At 38.5% G+C, this 20,121-nt stretch overlaps 1 protein-coding gene across 1 annotated transcript in view; it reads left to right on the top strand.

Annotated features, from left to right (window-relative positions):
* SPEF2 (sperm flagellar 2) overlaps positions 1–11,784 on the top strand; it is a 221,105-nt gene extending 209,321 nt beyond the window's left edge. The window contains exons 28-32 of the mRNA XM_069096127.1: positions 9,170–10,362; positions 10,531–10,748; positions 10,845–11,053; positions 11,166–11,289; positions 11,421–11,784. Of these exons, the coding sequence (XP_068952228.1) occupies positions 9,170–10,362; positions 10,531–10,748; positions 10,845–11,053; positions 11,166–11,289; positions 11,421–11,784 (2,108 nt within the window). The remainder of the gene's footprint in view (positions 1–9,169; positions 10,363–10,530; positions 10,749–10,844; positions 11,054–11,165; positions 11,290–11,420) is intronic.
* The last annotated feature ends 8,337 nt before the right edge of the window (positions 11,785–20,121 follow it).

Genomic DNA, 20,121 nt, shown 5'->3' on the forward strand with positions numbered 1-20,121 from the left:
TCTCAAGGAGCTCACACTCTAATTAGGAGAGGCAACACATGAAGGAGAGGTCAACAGCAAGGCACGTGAAGAGTCCTGAAAATCCTAAAGGTACAAGAGTAGAGAGGATGGCAAAGCAGAGATCTCCTTAGAGGGCCCAGGCACCACGAGGCATGAAGACAGAGCAGATGGCAAGACCATCTCAGAACATCAGGATAGAACGTTGTTGATCCTCCATCTCATCAGAAGAAATGGAGTTTTGTTGAGTTTTATTGACTCCCATCTCATCTAAGCCCTAGGGATGAAAAGAGGGAAGAGGAAGAGGTATGCTGGTAAACATTTAACAACTAGTTCTTGGTGGGAGGGAGGGGAATTATTAACATTTTTAACATTTTCTGCATTATTAATATTTTCTCTATCACTTTTTTAAGTCTAGACAATCAACAAAACAATAAATCATGCCATGATATTTAGCATTTACAGATTTCAGAAGTATAAATGTTCTCACTGAAAATTTTATACAAACTCTCATGAGCCCATCTGAACTGGTCCCAGCATACCACTGGGAATACATTGTCTTCCATGGTTATAGTGGCTCTTCCCCCAGACTGTCTCACATCCCCAACTGTTCCATCCCAGACCTTGCCAGAGAAGGGGATGGGGGAGAAAGACAAAGGGGATAAGCCCTTGGCCGGGGCGGCCCTTCCTACCTCTGGATATCCAAGACATAAAAGTAGCCATGAGAGTAGCTCATGGTCATTTAGCTAGCACTTTACAATTCACAATGACCATGACCATGTGAGTTAGGCCATGCAGATATTCGCCTTTCTGTTTTACAAATAAGGAAAGGTCCAGTGGGGTTAACTGGTCACAGAGCCTATAAGGTCTTGGACTGAAACCTGGATGTTTGGACTCCAAGTCTGCAATAAAATGTTACTAATTCTCTGCCTTCAGACAAATTTATAATTTAATTGAGAAGAAAAGGCACATAAATGCATAAGTAACTTCTAGAGAACATAAACAACTTTAAGAAGATAGATTACAAACTACACATAAGGGGTCAGGAAAACAAAACCAGCTATTGATCAGTGTGGTGGGGAGGTTGGTCACGGAAGACTTCTGAAGGGATTTGCCATATACTTAAAGGAAATGAAAGGTGTGGACTGTCAGAGAAGCAACTGAGGGCATCTGAAGGAGGAAAATGAAACAGCCAAGAAAGAAGTGAAAATAACTGTGTAAAGCACAGGGAATGATGAGGGGCTGGCTTTGTATTCCTGCTGTCCTGGCTGCAGAAACTGTAGGCCAAAGGCAGGAGGAAGAAAGTGACCCCCAGGTAAGAAGAGGGACTGAGTTACAGGAGCAAGACTGTCCTGCTGTGCTCAGCTCTCACATTAGTCAGAAATAGCAGAACCGAAAGGGACCACCCCACAGGCAGCAGTAGTTTGAAGTTGCCTGGTACTCTGCAGTTTCTTGGAACTGATAAGCCATGATAAAACTGAAGAAATACGTTTCTTATTGTTGCTCAATTATTATGTGTTTTGGGAAATGTGAACCACATGTTTTGGAGGTTTTGTTTAAAAAAAATGTAGAGGAATAAAAAGAATGAATGTCACCTGACCCCTTGGTCCAAGGTCTTGCCTGGGAGCTCTCTTTCTGCTGACTGACTTCAACATTGAAGAATGAGAACGCTATCACAGAGCTCTGATTTTGCTTCTCCAAAGCCCAAGTCATGATCTCAGGGAAGTGCCTGGTTTGTCCATTTCCCTCAGTGTCAGTGGCTTTACAGGTAGAAACCCCGAGGAGTCTTTCATGATATCATACGTTCACCTTTTAAGTCAAGTTCTACTATAATTGTTTTCTTCCTATAATTTAGAAAAAGGAAAAGGAAATAGTCCCTATTTTGCACTCTGTAGAATTCCATAATTTCAAAAAGCCATGTTAGATGAAGTGATGTTCATTGTGAAAGAGGAAATATGGAATGCTAGTTTAAAACTAGTAAATTTCTTAATTCTTACAAAACATTTTAAAATACAGATATGGTGACATAAGCATTTTAATATTTCCTCATATATGCTCTATATATGTCATAATATGTTAATGGATTCTCTTTGGTTTTCTGGAAATATAATGAAATATACTCCTCTTAAAAAATGAGATTTAGTATTACTCACATGTTGTACCTTCAACAGGGCTTTTAAAGTCACATTTACAAGTAATGTTAATATAAGTAAATTATTTCTTGACATTTGTGTTCCTGTAGTACTAAATTACCTATATGCAATTTCTGGAGAAAAGGGATATTATTTGGTTAAAGTAAGTAAATGCCTAAGAATGTTTACGTGAGATGGTGGGTATCTAATGCTTTAGTTACAGAAGGAATTGCTTCTGCATGTGATTTAGCCCATTTGGGTACCAAAATTATTTTTTATTTAGAGACTTCATTTATGCTCATGTTAAATAAAAGTTCATAGAATCATAGATTCAAAGCTAAAAAGGGACCTCAGAGATCATTTAGACCTATTGCCTTCCCCCATTTTTTCATTGAAAAGAATAAGTCAGAGAGGTTAAGTGACTTACTTCATGAAGTAGGATTTGAACCCAGGTCCTCTGAATTATTCCAAACTCTTTTCAGTGGTTAAAAAAAAACAAACACTTGTCAATCTGTTATTCCAAAGGGATTTTTAAAAATTATTAGATATTTCCAAAAAAATTATTAGATAATAGGGTCATAGATCTAGACTTCAAAGACCATCTAGCCCAACCTTTTTATTTTACAGATGAGAAAACTGAAGCCTAGAGGGGCCAAGTGATTTTCCCAAAATGACAAAAGTAAATGAGTGGTAGAGCCAGGATTCAAACCCAGGTCAGCTGACTGTAGATCCAGCATCCTTCCCACTCTATCACACTGCCCTTTTACATTTTCATCATTCATTCTTTTTGGTCATGTCTAACTCTTCATGATCTCATTTGGGTTCTCTTAGCAAAGATACTGGAATGGTTTTCCATTTCCTTCTCCAGCTCATTTTACAGATAAGGAAACTGAGGCAAGACTTGCCCAGAGTCACACAGGTAGTGTCTAAGGCCAAATTTGAACTCAGGAGGATGTCTTCCTGAACCCAGGCCCGCACTCTGCGCACTATGGTGCCACCTAGCTTGCCCTTGTGACCCCTCACATGTATAACTAGAACTATAAATAAGACAATGATGTAGCAAGAACAAATAGTAACTGGTAGAATCTTAGTGCACTAGTCCATAGGACTGGAGAAGTCCTGCACACTGTATGGATCTTCAGTAAAGGATGTACAGACCGCAGACAAGTCACACAGGATATACCTCTTCCCACTGTCATATACTGTACATATGAGTATCTGTAATAAGTTGTAATAACATCTTATCATATTTGTGTAGTTATCAACACCTAAGAAAGTCCCAGAAATTTAGAAATTTGAGAAAATTTATCAATCAACTCCTCCAGCAACTCCCCCACAAGCCATCTCCCCTGTCCCTCTTTCCTATACCGCCCTTCATGCCTTTTCGGGAATTTGGGAGGGAAATAATATGACACTCACTCTTGCTCTGGATATCCCCTAACTAAACCATCATTTCCCCTTTCCTTTGCTCTTCAGACATTATTGTGAAACTACTCATTATGTTTCCTTTCAATTTTTCTCCCATAAAAATGAATTTAGGGTGTCAGAGTGACAAATGTAATATGTCTAAAGCAATGCTTCCTTGGACTATATCAAAGGAGATAGAAATTCATTTCTGCATTGTTAAATTTTATCTCAGGGCTAATTCCTTGGAGCTGCCATTTCAGGGCTGATTGCCTTCATATTGTCACCAACCAATACCACTGCTACCTAGTGAAAGATGAAATTAGGACAATGTCGGTTTGTTCTCCTGGTGCTTTCTGTTCTGGCCCACAGCCATTTTTACCCTGATCACCACCACCTTTAAGTCAGGGCTCAAGCAATTTAACTCAATTTAAAGGCTCACAGAGAAAATTGTAAGCTGAAAAAAAATTTAATAACTCTAGGAGATCTTGGAGTGAGGGCCATTGTGAGCTAAATAGAACCAAATCGATTAATTCCCAGAAACTTAATCTCTCAAGTGTCTGAAAATGATACCAAAAGAGAAGACAGACCAGTGCTGTAAAAGTACATCTCAAAACTTGTGATCCAATCATTTCATGCAGCCTAGACAAAGCAGCCCCTTGGGAAGAGTCCCACAGTTCATGGTGGACAGCATTACAATGGGCTTCTTTGAGATCCTAATGTACCAAGCACACAACCACTGAAAGATTACCGTAAGGAGCATGACAGTGCATCCTGAGCATAGCAACGTCTTGTCTCCAGACATCAAGTGCTAAGCGTGTCATGTAGGCTAACTGTGATAGAATGAAAGCGTCACCTGAAAAAGCCAGAACACTGTAATCTGTTCTTTCACTCAAGTGAAAATTCTCCCCAACTTATTGAGGAGGTTTGTGTGGTTTCCATACAAGAATCTGGATCTTTGGGGGAAAGAACATAACTTTTCAACCTCTGGTATCTGAGTCCATGAGGCATCTCAGACAATGTGTGCTCCCTGAACTCCCCCAAGGTCTAGAAACCACTGGCCAAGGCCAAGAAAACCTAGAAGAGAGAAGAGCTCAGATGTGGTCAAGGCTATAGTTGTCACTAATCTTGTGACCTTGAATCATTGATTTATTCTGTAGCTAAGAACACAAGCAGCTTACAATACATCACTAAGAACTTTGTTAGTTACAATAAAGGTCCACCTCAAGAAGCTCCCCACCTATATATGCAATGCAGTGGACATGGGTTTGAATTCTGCCTCTGATGCTAATCATTTAATCTCCTGGGTCTCTGTAAAATGAGCAGTTTGGACTATCTGTTTCCCTTTTGGGTCACTTGAGAACAGTGAACTATTTAGCTTGGATAACCTAGTGACTTCACTAGCAGAAAAGCTTAACTTCTGGCAATAGTAGATGATCTATATTTTATCCAGATCAAAGTCCTAGCATGGTCCTAGAACCCCATCTTAACCAATCTCTGGTCTCAGTTATTCTATTTGCAAGTCCGTGTTGGGAGACCAAGTTTTATTGTTGCAGCTGTTAGCTGTCTATGGGTTGACAATTTGGTTTTCAGCTTCAGTTGACACTGAGATTGTCACAGTCAGTTGTGAAAGAGATAGCTATAGGAAAATGTTCTTTGGGTGCCTTGGGGAGTTTTGGAATAGTACGGATACTCCTATATGTAGGAGCCTTCTGGGGCATACATATATATATATATATATGGGGAAGCTGATAAGAGACAAAATGGGCATCAATCTGAGTCTATTAAATAAGAGATTTGTTCAGTATTTAGATGTGTATAGTATTTTCATACCCATTTGGTTATTGTTTAGACCAGAGGCATCAAAACACAACAGTCTCAGGCCACCTGAACCAAATGAAAATGTTAAGGAGAAATATTTAATAAAATAAAAAAACACAATAGGACACAGATAATGTTAACATGGATTTTCTAAAACAATAAGAAACCCACAGGGAACCTTATGTATGATTTAGTGACTCATTTCTATTTGAGTCTGACAACACTGATTTTAGACCATTTGTCAAAACCAGAGTGACAGCATGTCTTTTACTGTCACCAACACTTTTTCCTGATGAGGACTATTACTCCCTCCCCAAACCATATTGAAAAATCATGTTTTAAAAATCAGTCTGGAATGACCTCCCCCAAAACAATGGTGCCATTCCATCAATAGTTGTTTTAGGAATAATTATGACCCTGTGAACCCTTCCACCTTTAATCCTTGGGAACAACCACACAATTGGTCACCAATCTGGCAACAATAATAATAGTAATAGTAATAATAACAACGATATGATTAATTAACCATGGATAATCACCTTTTGAGAAATGGGACAACTTACTGATGTCCATCATCTATACCAAGTATGCATTTGTTCCCTTTTCATTTAGAGAAAAAAAATGTGAGGAAATTACATTGAGAAGAATAATGGGGACTAGGAAAAGGATCTTTTTAAATAAATCTCTCAGAATGTTAAAGATAAAAGGGCCTAGGGGATCATTTTGTCTAGCCTACTCATTTAACAGAGGAGGAAACAGACACAGAGAAGTTGAGTGGTTTGTCCATGGCCACAGTGTTAATTGAATGGCCAAAGCCAAGATAAGTCAAGGTTCTTGAATCATAAACACCTGATCTTTCCACTACACCAAGCTACCTTTCCTTTAGGATCAATCGCTTCTCATATGATTTCATATGTTTATGTATGTGTAATATTAAATTTTTCATATCTTCACTCCTTTCATTTACTCTATATCAACAAGAACTTATGGCGACATTGGTTTTAAGCACTCCCTATTTTCTCCAAACATCAAATAACTAAAAAGAAGCAGGGAGAAGCAGTGGAGATGCATCCCAGAGGGGGAGCTGGGAGGTTCCATTGCTTTCTCTCACCTAAGTATTTCTTGGGCTTTGGGTTCTGGCACCTTTAAAAGATAAAGTGACAATAGAGTAGCAGTAATACAGATTTGTAGGAAGCAATTTGGTTCAACAAACATGTATTCAGCATCAGCTCTCTACAAGATACCCTGCTAAGTACTGTGGACACAGAGATCAAAACGGCAGAAGCAACAGTAAAATATCTGTGCTTATTAAGGATCTTATATTCTGATTGGAAGTAGGGAGTAGGGAGGAGGAGCAGAGACCAAATATGTATGAAATTAAGCATGCTATAAGGAACAAAGAATACATAGTATTCTAAGAAAATTGGAGAAGGAAGAACATAGTAGGATGCAGGGGAAATAGCTGGATTTGGAGTCAGAAGACAAGGAGTTGAGTACCAGCTCTTCTACTTACTCTCAGTTTGACATTGGGCACCACATTAACCCCTCAGGTCATCAATTTCCTCATCTATAAAATGAAAGGATTAGATGCCCTAATCTCTAAATTTTCTTTGAGTTCTACATATTAAGTATCATAATTTAGCCTTAATAATTACTTCAGTTACACTGTCTGAAGCTTGCAGAAATCAATAGGGGGGGGAAAGATGTTTTTCCTTAGAAAAAATAAAAGGAGTAGAACAAAAGAGAACAATTCATTTCTCAGTGGTAAAAACCTTTAAAATGTATTAAGGAACAGCTGGATGACTCAGTGGAAAGAGCAGTGACCCTGAAGTCAGGAGGACCTGAGTTCAAATCATATCTCAGACACTTACTAGCTGTGTTACCCTGGGCAAGTCACTTAACCCTGATTGCCTCTAAATAATAAAATAAAATATATTAAGTGCTTACTATGTATTTAGCATTCTACACAGCTATACAAGACACAATTTAGTATAAGACAAGGTACCTAGTAATAAGGACTTTTAAACCTATTTGGAGAGAACATGACATATTGGAGAAGGATCTTCAGTATTTCAAGATTCTAGTGTTATTCTTCCCTCTACCAACAGATTTCAAACCCTCTCAGACTCTTAATTGATGATTGTCATGAGTTCCATTGGACAAAATGTTCTTTATCCTTCATCCATCCTTAGGAACAAATTCTTCAATGTTGGCTAAATCCCTGGGGTCTTGGGACAAAAACAAGCAGTCTTTCACTGTGCTCATACTCGGATCTCTTGTAGCATTGTACAGGACATTCCTGAGCTTGTGCTCTGCTTCTATAGGCTTTACGAATCCAGGATCGCCTCCATGTCATGATGAAGCAGTCTGCAGAGGAGGACCTCTGTGGAGGATGGCATATGTATCAGCATTGGATGTGTGGATGTGTGTTTGTGTTGATATATAATGGGGTAATCAGCCATACAGTACAAGGATAAAATAAGATACAGTAAAATATTCAGTAGAGATAATTGTCCTGAGTATTTAGGAAAGGGGTCTAGAGACACAAGGGTAAGCTTCATGGAGACTACATTACTTGCCCTAGCCCTTGAATTTGGATAGAAAGGGAGATGGGTAAACAGCATTCCTGGTAGACAGGAACATTATGGTCAAATGGACAGAGGTAGGGATAATTATGGGACATGTTAAGGGGAGAGCCAAGGGAGGGTACAAACAATGAGTCAAATAACTTTCAAAAATAAAGAGAAATAAAAGGCTATATTTTCCCAGTGAAATATGTACAACCACAAAATCAAACATGATTGAAAACTCTTTTGTCCATTTGTTTTTCTAGCTTCTACACACTAACCCCTTAATTACAGGAACCTTGAATTATCTGTCTTCATGTGTACATTGGGCCAAGTGAGACATCTGGTCAGATTTTTTTCCTTTCCTAGATTATTTTCTCTAGTAAGGTAGAGAAATTAAAAGAGTGCATTAAATAGTTCCAGCATATAAGGTACATTTCAACAAAATCATATCCCTTCCATATATCTTCAATCAAAAGTAATAACACTGTCCTAGTCACCTAGTCCTGAAATCTTGTCATCTGACTCTGCTATGTCCCTTGCCCTCTACATAGAGTCATTGAGTTTTGTTGCCTTTTCTTTCATAATGTTGGTTGCATCCATTCCTCCCTTTCCATTCCTATCATTACTACTCTAGTCCACTATCTATGTTCTTCCTTCCTTCATTTCCTGCACTCTCCTTTCCATTGTGGATGTCCCAATCAAATTGATCATATTCCCTTTCTCAGAAACTTCAGTGGTCACTATAAGATAAATTTGAAATTCTTTATCCTGGCATTCAAGGTGTTTCATGGCCTGGCACTAGCCTATTTTTCAACTACCTCCTACAACTTGACTATACAAACCCACCTTTAGCCAAATTGGTCTTTTCACCTCTTGTACTTTTCTACCTTCAAGTCTTTGCTCATGTTCCCCACTGCCTGGAATGCTTTCCTCCATCCTTTCCACTTAGTCCTAAATGTATCCCTCCTTCAACTTAAACTCCACATCATCCCTAAACATTTTACCATGAAGTGATATTTCTTGGCCCTAAATTCCTGTAGCACAGGCATATGGATCTTCTTAGAGTCTTTGGAACTGGGGAGAAACTGACTGACTGACTCAATTTTAAAAAAGGTAAATATTAAAGTGAAGGAAAAATGTAAAGTAAAAGGTTTAAGGACTAACATGTGGCATCATTGTAGAGAAAGTATCCTGGAAGTGGAGATTATATATGCTTTATTGTTAATTTACTTTTTGAAACTGTAGCCAAAACACGATGGAAGTATTTTAAAAAAGGAGGTTCTTCAGATGATACTAGAAGATATGCTGAGGAAAAGAAAAGGCTGAAAAATCTTGACTATTACCTACCTAAGTGGAATAACCAATTTTTGAAAATTTGGCTAAAAAGATACCCATGGCTGGTGTATGATGACAAATCAGACCTAATGTTCTGTGGCTTGTGTCGCAAACATGGAGTGAGCTCGGGAGGAAGCCAAGTTAGTTTTTTTTATGGCACCAACAACTTTAGGACTGAATTTCTCCAGGCACATGACAACAGTGAGGCTCATGCCAAAGCTTCCCTATCAGAAGCAACAGGTGTTTCCACCCTGACTGATGCTGGCAAAGAGCAGCTGATGAAGAATAGGAACAAAGTACTCTTGGGAAGAATAGAAAACCTCTTTAGGTCATGTCACGCTATTGCCAAGACTGGGCGTCCCCTCAAAGACTTTGTTTGGATGTGCAAACTGGATGATATGAAAGGCGTAGACGTTGGCCCAGTGTTCAGAACTGACAAGTCAGCCAGGACTTTTGTATACTTCATTGCTGAAGTAGAACGCAGGTCACTGAGAGAGAAACTAGAAAAGTGTAAGTTCTTCTCACTCATCAGTGATGGTGGCACCGACAGCTTCACAGAGGACACCAAAGTTGTTTATGTGCAGTTTGCACATGAGGGCAAAGTCCATTGTCAGGTTGTTGGAGTGCAGACTGTGGACAGGATTGATCCTGTCTCCATAAAAAATGCCATTGAGAAAACACTTGAGATAAACCTTCAACTAAATCTGTCTAGCAAAGACTGGTCCAAAAAACTAGTCGGGTTTGGGAGCAATGGCACAGCTGTCATGGTAGGAGAGAACAATGGTGTGGCCAGGCTTTTGAAAGAAATCCAGCCATGTGTGCAAACAGTCTACTGTTTCGCACACCGGCTTGAGCTAGCTTACCAAGAAGCATTGCAGAGTATCCAGCTGTACAATACTGTCACTGATCTTCTCCAGAATGTGTATTATTTTTACCATGATTCACCCTCAAATAAAAAAGCCCTAATAGCCACCTTTGGAGACCTTAAAATCCGCCCTGTGATTCCTTCTCGAGTTGGCAGCAGCAGATGGCTCCGTCGTTTGCAGACAGCTCTCCAAGTCTTTCTCAAGGGATATTCTGCAATTGTCAAGCAACTGAGAACAGTAAGTACTTTTCAGACCTATTATTTAACTTTCTTCACACACACACACACACACACACACACACACACACACACACACACACACACACACACACCCAAACCTCTTTCATTAAGCACTTTGATATCATTTTGAAGGAAGTAAGCTCTCATTTTGTTTCCTGGGCTATAGATACCTGAAGGCAGAACTACCTCAGATCCTCAGAAAGCTACAGAGCTCCTACAGTTCCTCCTCCAAGCTGAGGTTGTCAGATTTGCTCACTTCCTGCTGGATGTAATCAATGTCCTCAGCATTTTGTCCCGAGTCAATCAGGACAGAAATTCATCAATAGGAGATGTATTTGCAACCTTACAATCAACACTAGGAACACTCAGAATGTATAAAAAAAGGTAGGGTGTCTTAGATGATTGGTGAGTTAGAGCACGCCCAACAAGTTTGCTTTAGAAAATTATTCCCCCCTTATTGTATTTTTTAACATGTTTCAGACCAGGTCCAAAGGAACGTCTGGCTGAGTCTGCCACACACTTCCATGGTAACCAACTTATAGGAAATGGAAACATCTCTGAAGTACGGAACATAGTCTTAACAAACCTCACAAAGCATCTTCATGATTGTTTCAGTGATGCCAGCCATGATGTGGTGAGGGCAACCACTATTGGAAGTTTTAAGTTATGGCCAGGAAAGATAGATCAAGGTAAAATATGTACACAAGCCCAGTATCCAGCATACTTGTCGGTCTGTGTGTTCTGAAATCTCTATGGATAATTTCTTTTTCTCCTAAATTTTTTTCTTATACCCATCTGTAGAGTTTGGTGAGAAAGAGATATCAATTCTTACAAAGCATTATGAACCTGTGTTGAAAGGTGCCAATGTAAAAATTGATGAAGTGGAAACAGAATGGAGCATGATGAAATTAGAGATTTATAACCGGTAAGAAGGAAAGCTGAGAACACTCAAATTATGATAAAATAATGTTGATGCTTTTGAAGTGTTCATAGATCTTTGTATATGCATGTAACTGGAATCTACTAATTCTTGACACTTTTAATTGTCTCTTATAGATTTCAGAACATCCGAAAGTTAACATGGGATTTTGTGAATTCTATCTACTCAATCAAGTATCCCAATATATTGACCCTCGTAGATCTGGTGTTGACACTCCCTGCAAGTTCAGCTGAGGCAGAACGTGGCTTCAGTCAGATGAAACTAACCAAGTCACAAATGCATTTTAAAATAAAGCCTGAGAGCATGACAGACCTTCTAATAATTCAGCTGAATTCTCCAGATATCAACAAGTTTGACCCCAAGAAAGCTATCCATCTGTGGAATACCTCTTGGCAGAGAAGTACACCCCTACCAATTGACCGTATGATAACTAAGTCAGATTGCTCCTCAAGTTCAGATAGCCTTTATGAAAGTGATTGACATTGTGAGGAAAAAACTAGGGCTTCATATTTTTTCACATAGAGTATAAAGGTCTTCTAACAACTATTATTAAATTTCCCCTTACTGGAATTTAAAAGCAAATAACCAACTAAATTTCATCTAGAAGAAATGGTGTCCAGATCTACTTAAGTACCTTCCAACTACGAAGGGAATGTCTCTGAAGATGCTTTTTGCTGAAATCTCCTGGGTTTTGTTGGTTTTGGAGTCAGGCTCTCTGAGTTTGAATTCTGCTCTGGGATCTTGCTAGTTCTGTTGCCAGAGCCTCTGTTTCCTCATCTGTAAGAGGGAGATAATAGTGTGTGTACTACCGACCTCACAGAGTTGTAAGAAAAGTGCTTTTGTAAACTTTGAAGCTCAGTGCACACATGGGTTCTTATAATAATTCTGTGGAAGTCCGAACACCTTGGCTATGGAATGGCAATATTTTAGTAGAGGGGAAAGAGTACTGTACATGGAGAGAAAATAGACCTGGGTTTGAATCCTGTCTCTGTTACCTACTACCTGTGTAACTATAGGCAAACCACTAAACCTGTCTGGACTTCAAAACCCTGTTGGGCTTTACTTCCCTCTTCTGTAAAATAAGCGAGTTGGTGAACTAGATGATCTCTATGGGCCTTTTCAGCACCAAATCTTCTAATGTTTCTCGTCAAGAGCTATGACAACCAGAGACCAGCCACAGACGGGACAGAACATCTCATTCACAAAGATACTACAGAGTCACAGCAACATTTGCATTAAGAAACAATTCTAAACAAATGTGAATTAAGCACTTACCTCCCGGGGCCTGATTGTCAGAGAGTTTCTATTACAGCCATGTGTCAAATTCAAAGCACATCTCTTTGGGTTTCCACTACATTCATGGAAATCTTGTCACTGTAGACTCCATGACATGAATTGCCCTTTTTGAGCTCTCTGGAGGGAAAACATATGTAAAAATTTAAAATATTATTTTAATGTAATGTTTGCATAATAGCCAATAAGATAAACTCAAAAAACGTGTGAGTCTAAACATTTAAAATGTTAAACACTTATAAGCTCTAATTTGCTCTTAAATTTCTTATAATCTTCACAGTGATAACAGCTTTTCTGCCTCCATTTTCCTTTACTTTGCTTGATCTTAATGAGTTGATGAGTTGCATCTTTCTAAATCATTTGAGGTCTAATGTATTATTAATAAGTACACTTAGCAGAGGTTCTTAACCTGAGATCTGTGAACTTTTAAATATATATATATGTATGTATATATTGATAACTAAGTTTCGTTATATTTGTTTTCCTTTGAAATATTGGGTATTTTGTGTTATGCATTTAAAAACACTCTTCTAAGAAAGGATCCGTGGGCTACACCCAATGGGCAAAGAAACATTGGCCTACTCACATGTCTATGTAGAGATGATGGTAACATCTTTGTAGCACTCACTACCCTGAACTGTTCAAAAGATAATTCACTTCTGAATGGTTTTCTGAATAGCTGCTTCACACCCCAAGGAAGATGTTCATCTTTTTCCACCCAAGAAATTATCTACCATATTTCAAATTGAACATGTAGTCTGAACTCCTAAAATTTTAAAGTTATTTCATTTTGCCGAAAAGTAGCAAGAAGTAACAAAGTTCATGCAGGATTTAAGAAACTGAAACATCTTGATCATTTTTTTAAAAAATTCAAGATATAGCATCTCTGTTTCATTCTTTTCATTTCTAAACCAAGAACAACTATGTGCTTTGGACCTAGAAAGACCCCTGAATATGCATAGGATCCCCTCCTGGCTACAGAAGGTATTATGCAATGTAGCATCAGCTATTTTCTGTTGGAATAGATTCCAGTCTTATTTTTATTTATTTTTTAATGCATGTGCATGAAGTTTAAAACAAGAATCCGCTCTTAAGGATAGTGGTTTCAGGTGGGGGTGGGAATAGTGATAAATCAAGTCAACATACATAACTTCAGGATGGTTAAAGAAAATGGGCATGCTTTTCTGTCATGAGGTACTTGGAAATGTTTAGCCAATAAATTTCTAAATCAAGTATATACTTTCATTCTAATAATTTAACAATGAGATCAACTTTCTCATCTTTGGAAAGCAATTATATTCTGATTCTTGGGGTTGGGTGAAGTCAAAGTATCTAATTAGAATGTAGTGGTAATTTACATGCATGTAAGACACTCTTAACCAAAAAAGCTGAACTCAAGTATTCTTTCCAACAATGGAAAAATCTAACAGGGCATGTTGAATGTGGGAATGGATTGTTAGTGCATGAAAAATGGGATGGGAATGAATTCTTGTTTTACAAAATATAGGTATTATTCACTTTAAGAGAACAATTACAGAGGGAATTTTTTATCTCTTTCAGAGAGATTACATATTTCAAACATACATTAATCATCCAGATAAGTAGTGCTAACTGTTTGTTTCTTTTATTCTAGGGGGGGGAAATAGATCCATGCAATACGATAAAGTGTTTTTTATTCCTTCACTAGGTTATTTGGGAAATAAACATTTTACTGACATTTTATATGACTTGGTGACTTTGAACCTTGGAACAAACCACCTTCCTGAGGCTTGGCTGCACCTCATTCTTCCTGAAGTAGGTTTCAGTTGTTTTTGGTATATTGTCATTCCCTGTGTTTGAGAACATTAGGTCTCTCTGTCTTCTTTTGTAAGTGAATTACTACTTCTCAAGTAGGTAGTCTGTGACTAAAACTGCATATATTCCTGAAATAATAACTCTTTTACTCTACAAAGAACTCTGAAAGACTGCCTGGTACATAGTAAATTAAATGCAGGACTGAGAATGAAGACCCAGCTTCCAATTTAGCCTCTGACATTCACTAGCAGCATGACAAAGAGCAAGTCACTTAACCTGCTTTGAAGGCTCAATTTTTTCATTGGTAAAATGTAGATAATATCTATAAATATCTATCTCAAAGGGTTGTTTTGAGAGCCAACTTAGATAATGTACTTAAAGGACTTGGCAAACTTTGAAATCTATACCAGAGATGGGGAAACCTGAGGCCTCAAGGTCACATGTGGCCTTCTAGGTCCTCAAGTACAACCCTTTGACTGAATCCAGACTTCACAGAACAAATCTCCTTAATAAAAGGATTTGTTCTAGAAAACTTGAACTCAGTCAAAAGGTTGCACCCAAGGACTTAAATTTAAGGCCACATGTGACCTCGAGGTCACAGGTTCCCCACCCCTGGTCTATGCAAATGTCAGTTATCTTCCATTATTCTGTACTTAATCCTGATATATTTCAAGTTCCCATTTATTCATTTATCAAATCTTTTGGGGAATGCTTAATTTATAGATGTAACTGTGTTGGAAACTGTGGGAAATACAAAGATTAATGATACAGAACCCCTTAACTCAGAGGACTTACACAGTCTTATATGGCAGATAGGACAAATATATAATTAACATTAATACAGAGTAGAATATGGAAAAACAGAAGAAAAGTACATAGCATTATATAAATGATAGGAGAGGTCACTTCTATCAGAGGAAAATAAGGAAAGGTTTCATGAAGAAATTGACATGATTGGTGTGAAAAAACATATCTATCATCAGACAAATGTCTAACCATACATCCCTATACTGAGAGAATCTTAGCGGTCCAGCCCTATGGTAGTAACAGTAGAGACCATGTGGATGCCAAGTCTGGGCTTAGGCTTCCTAAAGCACATGTGTGACCATGCCACCCATTCCCCTACTTAAGAAGCCTCAGAGGCTTCCTGTTGCCTCTGAGATAAGCAAAATCTTTATTTGAGGATTTTGGAAGCCCTTTACAACATGACTGAGCTTTTCAAACTGATTTCCCATTCCTCCCCATCATGTATTCTGTGTCCATGCCAAACTGGCCTATTTGACATTCACTGGCGATTGCAGCTTCACAAAACTTACATGAAAACGTAAGAGGTTTATTACAAGAGAAATGAACATAAATATGGAATCCAATATGCACATCCATACAGAAGTTTGCATTTTTATAACAGGGCAAAGGAAGAAGGAGGCACCAGAAATCTTCCCCTAAAGGGGCATGATATGTGAGGGGGGAAAAGTGCAGTAAAGGTGGGAAAAGGAGAAAAGCCCTCCTGAAGGGGAGGAGCAGGGTGGTGCAAAAGCAGCATTCTTTTCCCTTGGGAACTGCAAGAGTCAGTAGGAGGGTCTGCTTATCTACAAGGGTCGCAGCTGCACAAGAAGTTTCTCAGCCTAGTGCAGCCTGACTGCTACCTGTCTTGACTCCCAAAGATACCCAGGGAGTCTGGCTTGGGATGCAAACAATGCATTAGATCTACTCAGTTGGGAGGCTTTGTCTTGACACAGTCAGGGCCTCCTTCATGTTCTCTGTCCAGTGTTTCTGAAAAATATGGCAACTCAAGACAAGTTCAGGGGGCGCCTTAACATTCCTCAGCATCATACAGGACCTTCCACCTCCAGCCTCCATGCTTTGAACAGGTTTCCCATGCATTGGATGAGGTAGCAATGTGTAATTACATATAGTCCTTATTTAGATGAGTGTCCTTGTTTCCATGTCTTAGCATTTCTAGCTCCTTTCCAAGGTGAGTTCAGGTGCCTCCTGCTCAAGGTCCTTCCTCTTTTCCCCTTTTTTTCCTTCCCATAAAAAATTTACTTTGTACATACTTTGTGTTTTCATTTCTGTGTACATGGAGTCTCTCTCCCTCCTCCTCCGCCACTAGACTATGAGCTCTTGTAGTGCTAGAATTGTTTATTTATGCCTTTGTATTCCCAGTGTTGAATTAAATCTAAGAAAGGAAGAGAGACACTTCTTCCCCTGACACAGGAAAGAGAGATTTTGAATTGTGGAGAGACTGCTAAACAAACTCATATTAGGTAGCCTACCTCTTCTCAGTAAAGTAGGCAATGAGATCATCTGTAGATAATGAGGGCAGCACAGTTGGATTTGAGAACTTGAGAAGGAAGATAATTAGAATAATTTCTCTAGGAAATAGGCAACTAAGTGGTTCAGTGGATAGAATAGTGAGTCTGGAATCAGAAAGACCTTAATTCAAATCCAACAGACACTTATTAATTTTGTGACCCTGGGCAAGTCACTTAACCACCATCTGCCTCAGTTTCCTCAACTGTAAAATAGTCCTCACAGGCTTGTTATGAGGATGAAATGAGATAATCATTATAAAGTGCCTAGAACATAGTGGGCAATAAATAAATGCTTATTCCTTCCATCCCCATGGAAAATCAATAGGGGAAAAACTAAACATTTATAAAAGAGTTGCTGAGTGGCCATCAAGGGGCCAGTTGAGATTAGATAGCAGTTTTCTAGTCCTGGAAAAGAGAATGGCAAAAACGAATGGTGGGACTGGCCATTGGAAAAGTGGGAAGAATGTAAGAAGTTCAGGTAAGAAGGAGGAGAAAAGTATATTCAGATATACTAATAAGAAATCAAGGAACTGAAGCAGTATAATGGTAGTTTTTTATTATATATATTATTATATATTATATATACAGATAGTTTTTTAATATTTATTTTTTATTTTTAACATTTACTTCCATAAGGTTTTAAGTTCCAAATTTTCTTCCCCTCCCTCCCCCTGCCCCAGGAAAGCATGCAGTCTGATATAGGCCCTACAATATACGATTATATTAAACATATTTTCACATTAGTCATGTTGTAAAGAAGAATTAGAACCAAAAGGAGGAACCATGAGACAGAAGAAACAAAAAAGAGAACGAATAATAGGTTTCCATCTGTATTCACACTTAATAGTTCTTTCTCTGGTTGTGGATGGCATTTTCTATCATGAGTCTTTTGGAGTTGTCTTTGATCCTTGCATTGCTGAGAAGAGCTAGGTCTATCAAAGTCAGTCATAGCATAATGTGGCTGTTACTGTGTACAATGTTCTGCTGGTTCTGCTCATTTCACTCAGCATCAGTTCATATAAGTCTTTCCAGGTTTTTCTGAAACCTGCCTGCTCATCATTTCTTATAGCACAATATCCATTACATTCATATACCCCAACTTATTCAGGCATTGCCCAGCTGATAGGCATCCCCTCAATTTCCAATTCTTAGCCACTACAAAAAGAGATAATAGGTGGATTTTTATGGCAGACCAATAGAGGCTGAAATTAATAATAACAAAAGCCCTTACATAGCACTTTAAGGTCTGCAAAGGGTTTTATTTACATTATTTCATGTGATTCCCAAGAATGATTTTTATTTGTGGAAAATAAAAAATAAAAACTATCCATCATGTCTAAATTTATATTTAACATTGTTTAAGGATATGTACAATTTCATACAGTGGAGTTCTGGGTCTTGAGTCAAAGGACCCATGTTTAAGTCTTCTGTGACATTGTACAATTCATTTAACCTTTATCTCAATTTCCTCATTTGTAAAGTTTGGAGGCAGGACTAGATGACTCACCAGTTCTAAATATGTGATCCCTTGAATTTGTATATTTGGCCATTTATAATTCTCCAGGAATAGACCTAGACTCATAAGGGCCGTATAGTTCACAAGTCAACATTTAATTGAACAAATTTTAAAAATAGAGATAAGCCGAGCTTAACTTCCAGGTCATCAAAACAGTCATTGTCAATACTATAGGACTGAACAAATGAGATTATATTGGTTCTGTGCCATATAACTAGATACTTTTTCCATGATAGTTGAGGATATAAGCCATTCTTACTTTCCAGTGTAATGAATTCCTCCCCCCCAAAAAAATAGCAAGAGATGGTTCCTTTCCCCATGGACATTGCTTGCCCTGCAGCTACTCTCTTGCCACTCTTGCATTGGAAATACAAAATGTTTACTGAATTTGCATGGAAGGCCTGCAAAGTAACAAATGAATCTGTTACAAAAAGCAAAACATCAGTGCTTTACACAAGGCTCCATCAGATGGGCAGAGCAATGACATTATATAATTTAGGACGGTTTGTATTCTCTATCATAAAAATCTGAGGTTCTTTACTGGAACTTCTTGGCATGAAAAATGATGTAATAAATATTTCAAGAAATCATGTCACTGCTTTTTTGGGGGGGGTGGCTAGGTGGCACAGTGAATAGAGCACTGGCCCTGGAGTCAGGAGGACCTGAGTTCAAATCCAGCCTCAGACACTTAACACAATTACTAGCCGTGTGACTTTGGGCAAGTCACTTAACCCCAATTGCCTTCCAAAAAGAAAAAAAAAAAGAAATCATGTCACTGCTGCCCTATAAAATAATATAGCCTATATTAATATAAATAATATAAAATAAAATAACAAAATATAATTATGTTTTCTCTTTTTTCTCACAGTTACAAGAGCTAACATCTTTATTAACAGTGAATTCAGAGTTTGTTGACTGGCGCAAATTTTTATTAGTCGTTTCACAACCTTGGCCACTCCCATCAGAGGAAGAGCTTCTTGAAACACTGAAAAGATTTAAGGCAATTGATGAAGCTGGAAAGGGCACAGTAACCCTGGAGCAGTATGAACAGGTTCCTTATGCTCTTAATATAGATATATATACACATTTTTTTCCATTGAGTGACAGTCTGACATAGTGGATAGAGGACTAGGTTTAAAGTCAGATAAATTTGGTTCAAATCATGCCTCTAACATGTATTTGTCACATGATCCTGGGCAAATCACTTAACCACTCAGTTTCTTGGTCAAGTCAACAAACATTTATTAAGGGGCAGCTAGGTGGTAAAGTGGATAGAGCACCAGCCCTAGAATTAGGAGGAACTGAGTTCAAATGTGCCCTCAGGTGTGTGACCCTGGATAAGTCATTTAATCCCAATTGTCCTCCCCCTGAAAAAGCATTTATTAAGCCCTCACTATATGCCAGGCAGCTAGGTGGTTCAGTGGATAGAGTGCTGGACCTGGAGTCAGGTAGACCTGAGTTCAAATCCAACCACTGACACTAGCCATGTGACCCTGGACAAGTCACTTAACCCCTGTTTGCCTTAATCCATTGAAGAAGGAAATGGCAAATCACTTCAGTATCTTTGCCAAGGAAACCTCACAGACAGTGAGGTCCACAGGGTCACAAAGAGTCAGATGCGACTGAACAACAGTGTGCCAGGTGCTGTGCTATGTAAGCACTGAGAATTTTTTTAAAAGGCCCTGAACAGTCCCAGTTCTCCAGGATCTCACAGTCTAATGGGGGAGAAAATGTGCAAAGAACTATGTACACACATGATATGTATGGAATAATTTGGAGATTATCAATGGAAAGAGGTCATTAGCTTTAAGGGAGATCAGAAAAGGCTTCTCGTAAAAAATGGGATTTTAGCTGAGACTTGAAGAAAGCCAAGGAAGTCAGGAAGTAGAGATGAAGAGG

The sequence above is a fragment of the Petaurus breviceps genome, unplaced genomic scaffold (genome assembly GCF_028583685.1).
Source record: "Petaurus breviceps papuanus isolate PSGF00001 unplaced genomic scaffold, PetGlider_PUasm1.0 229, whole genome shotgun sequence".
NCBI lineage: Eukaryota > Metazoa > Chordata > Mammalia > Diprotodontia > Petauridae > Petaurus > Petaurus breviceps.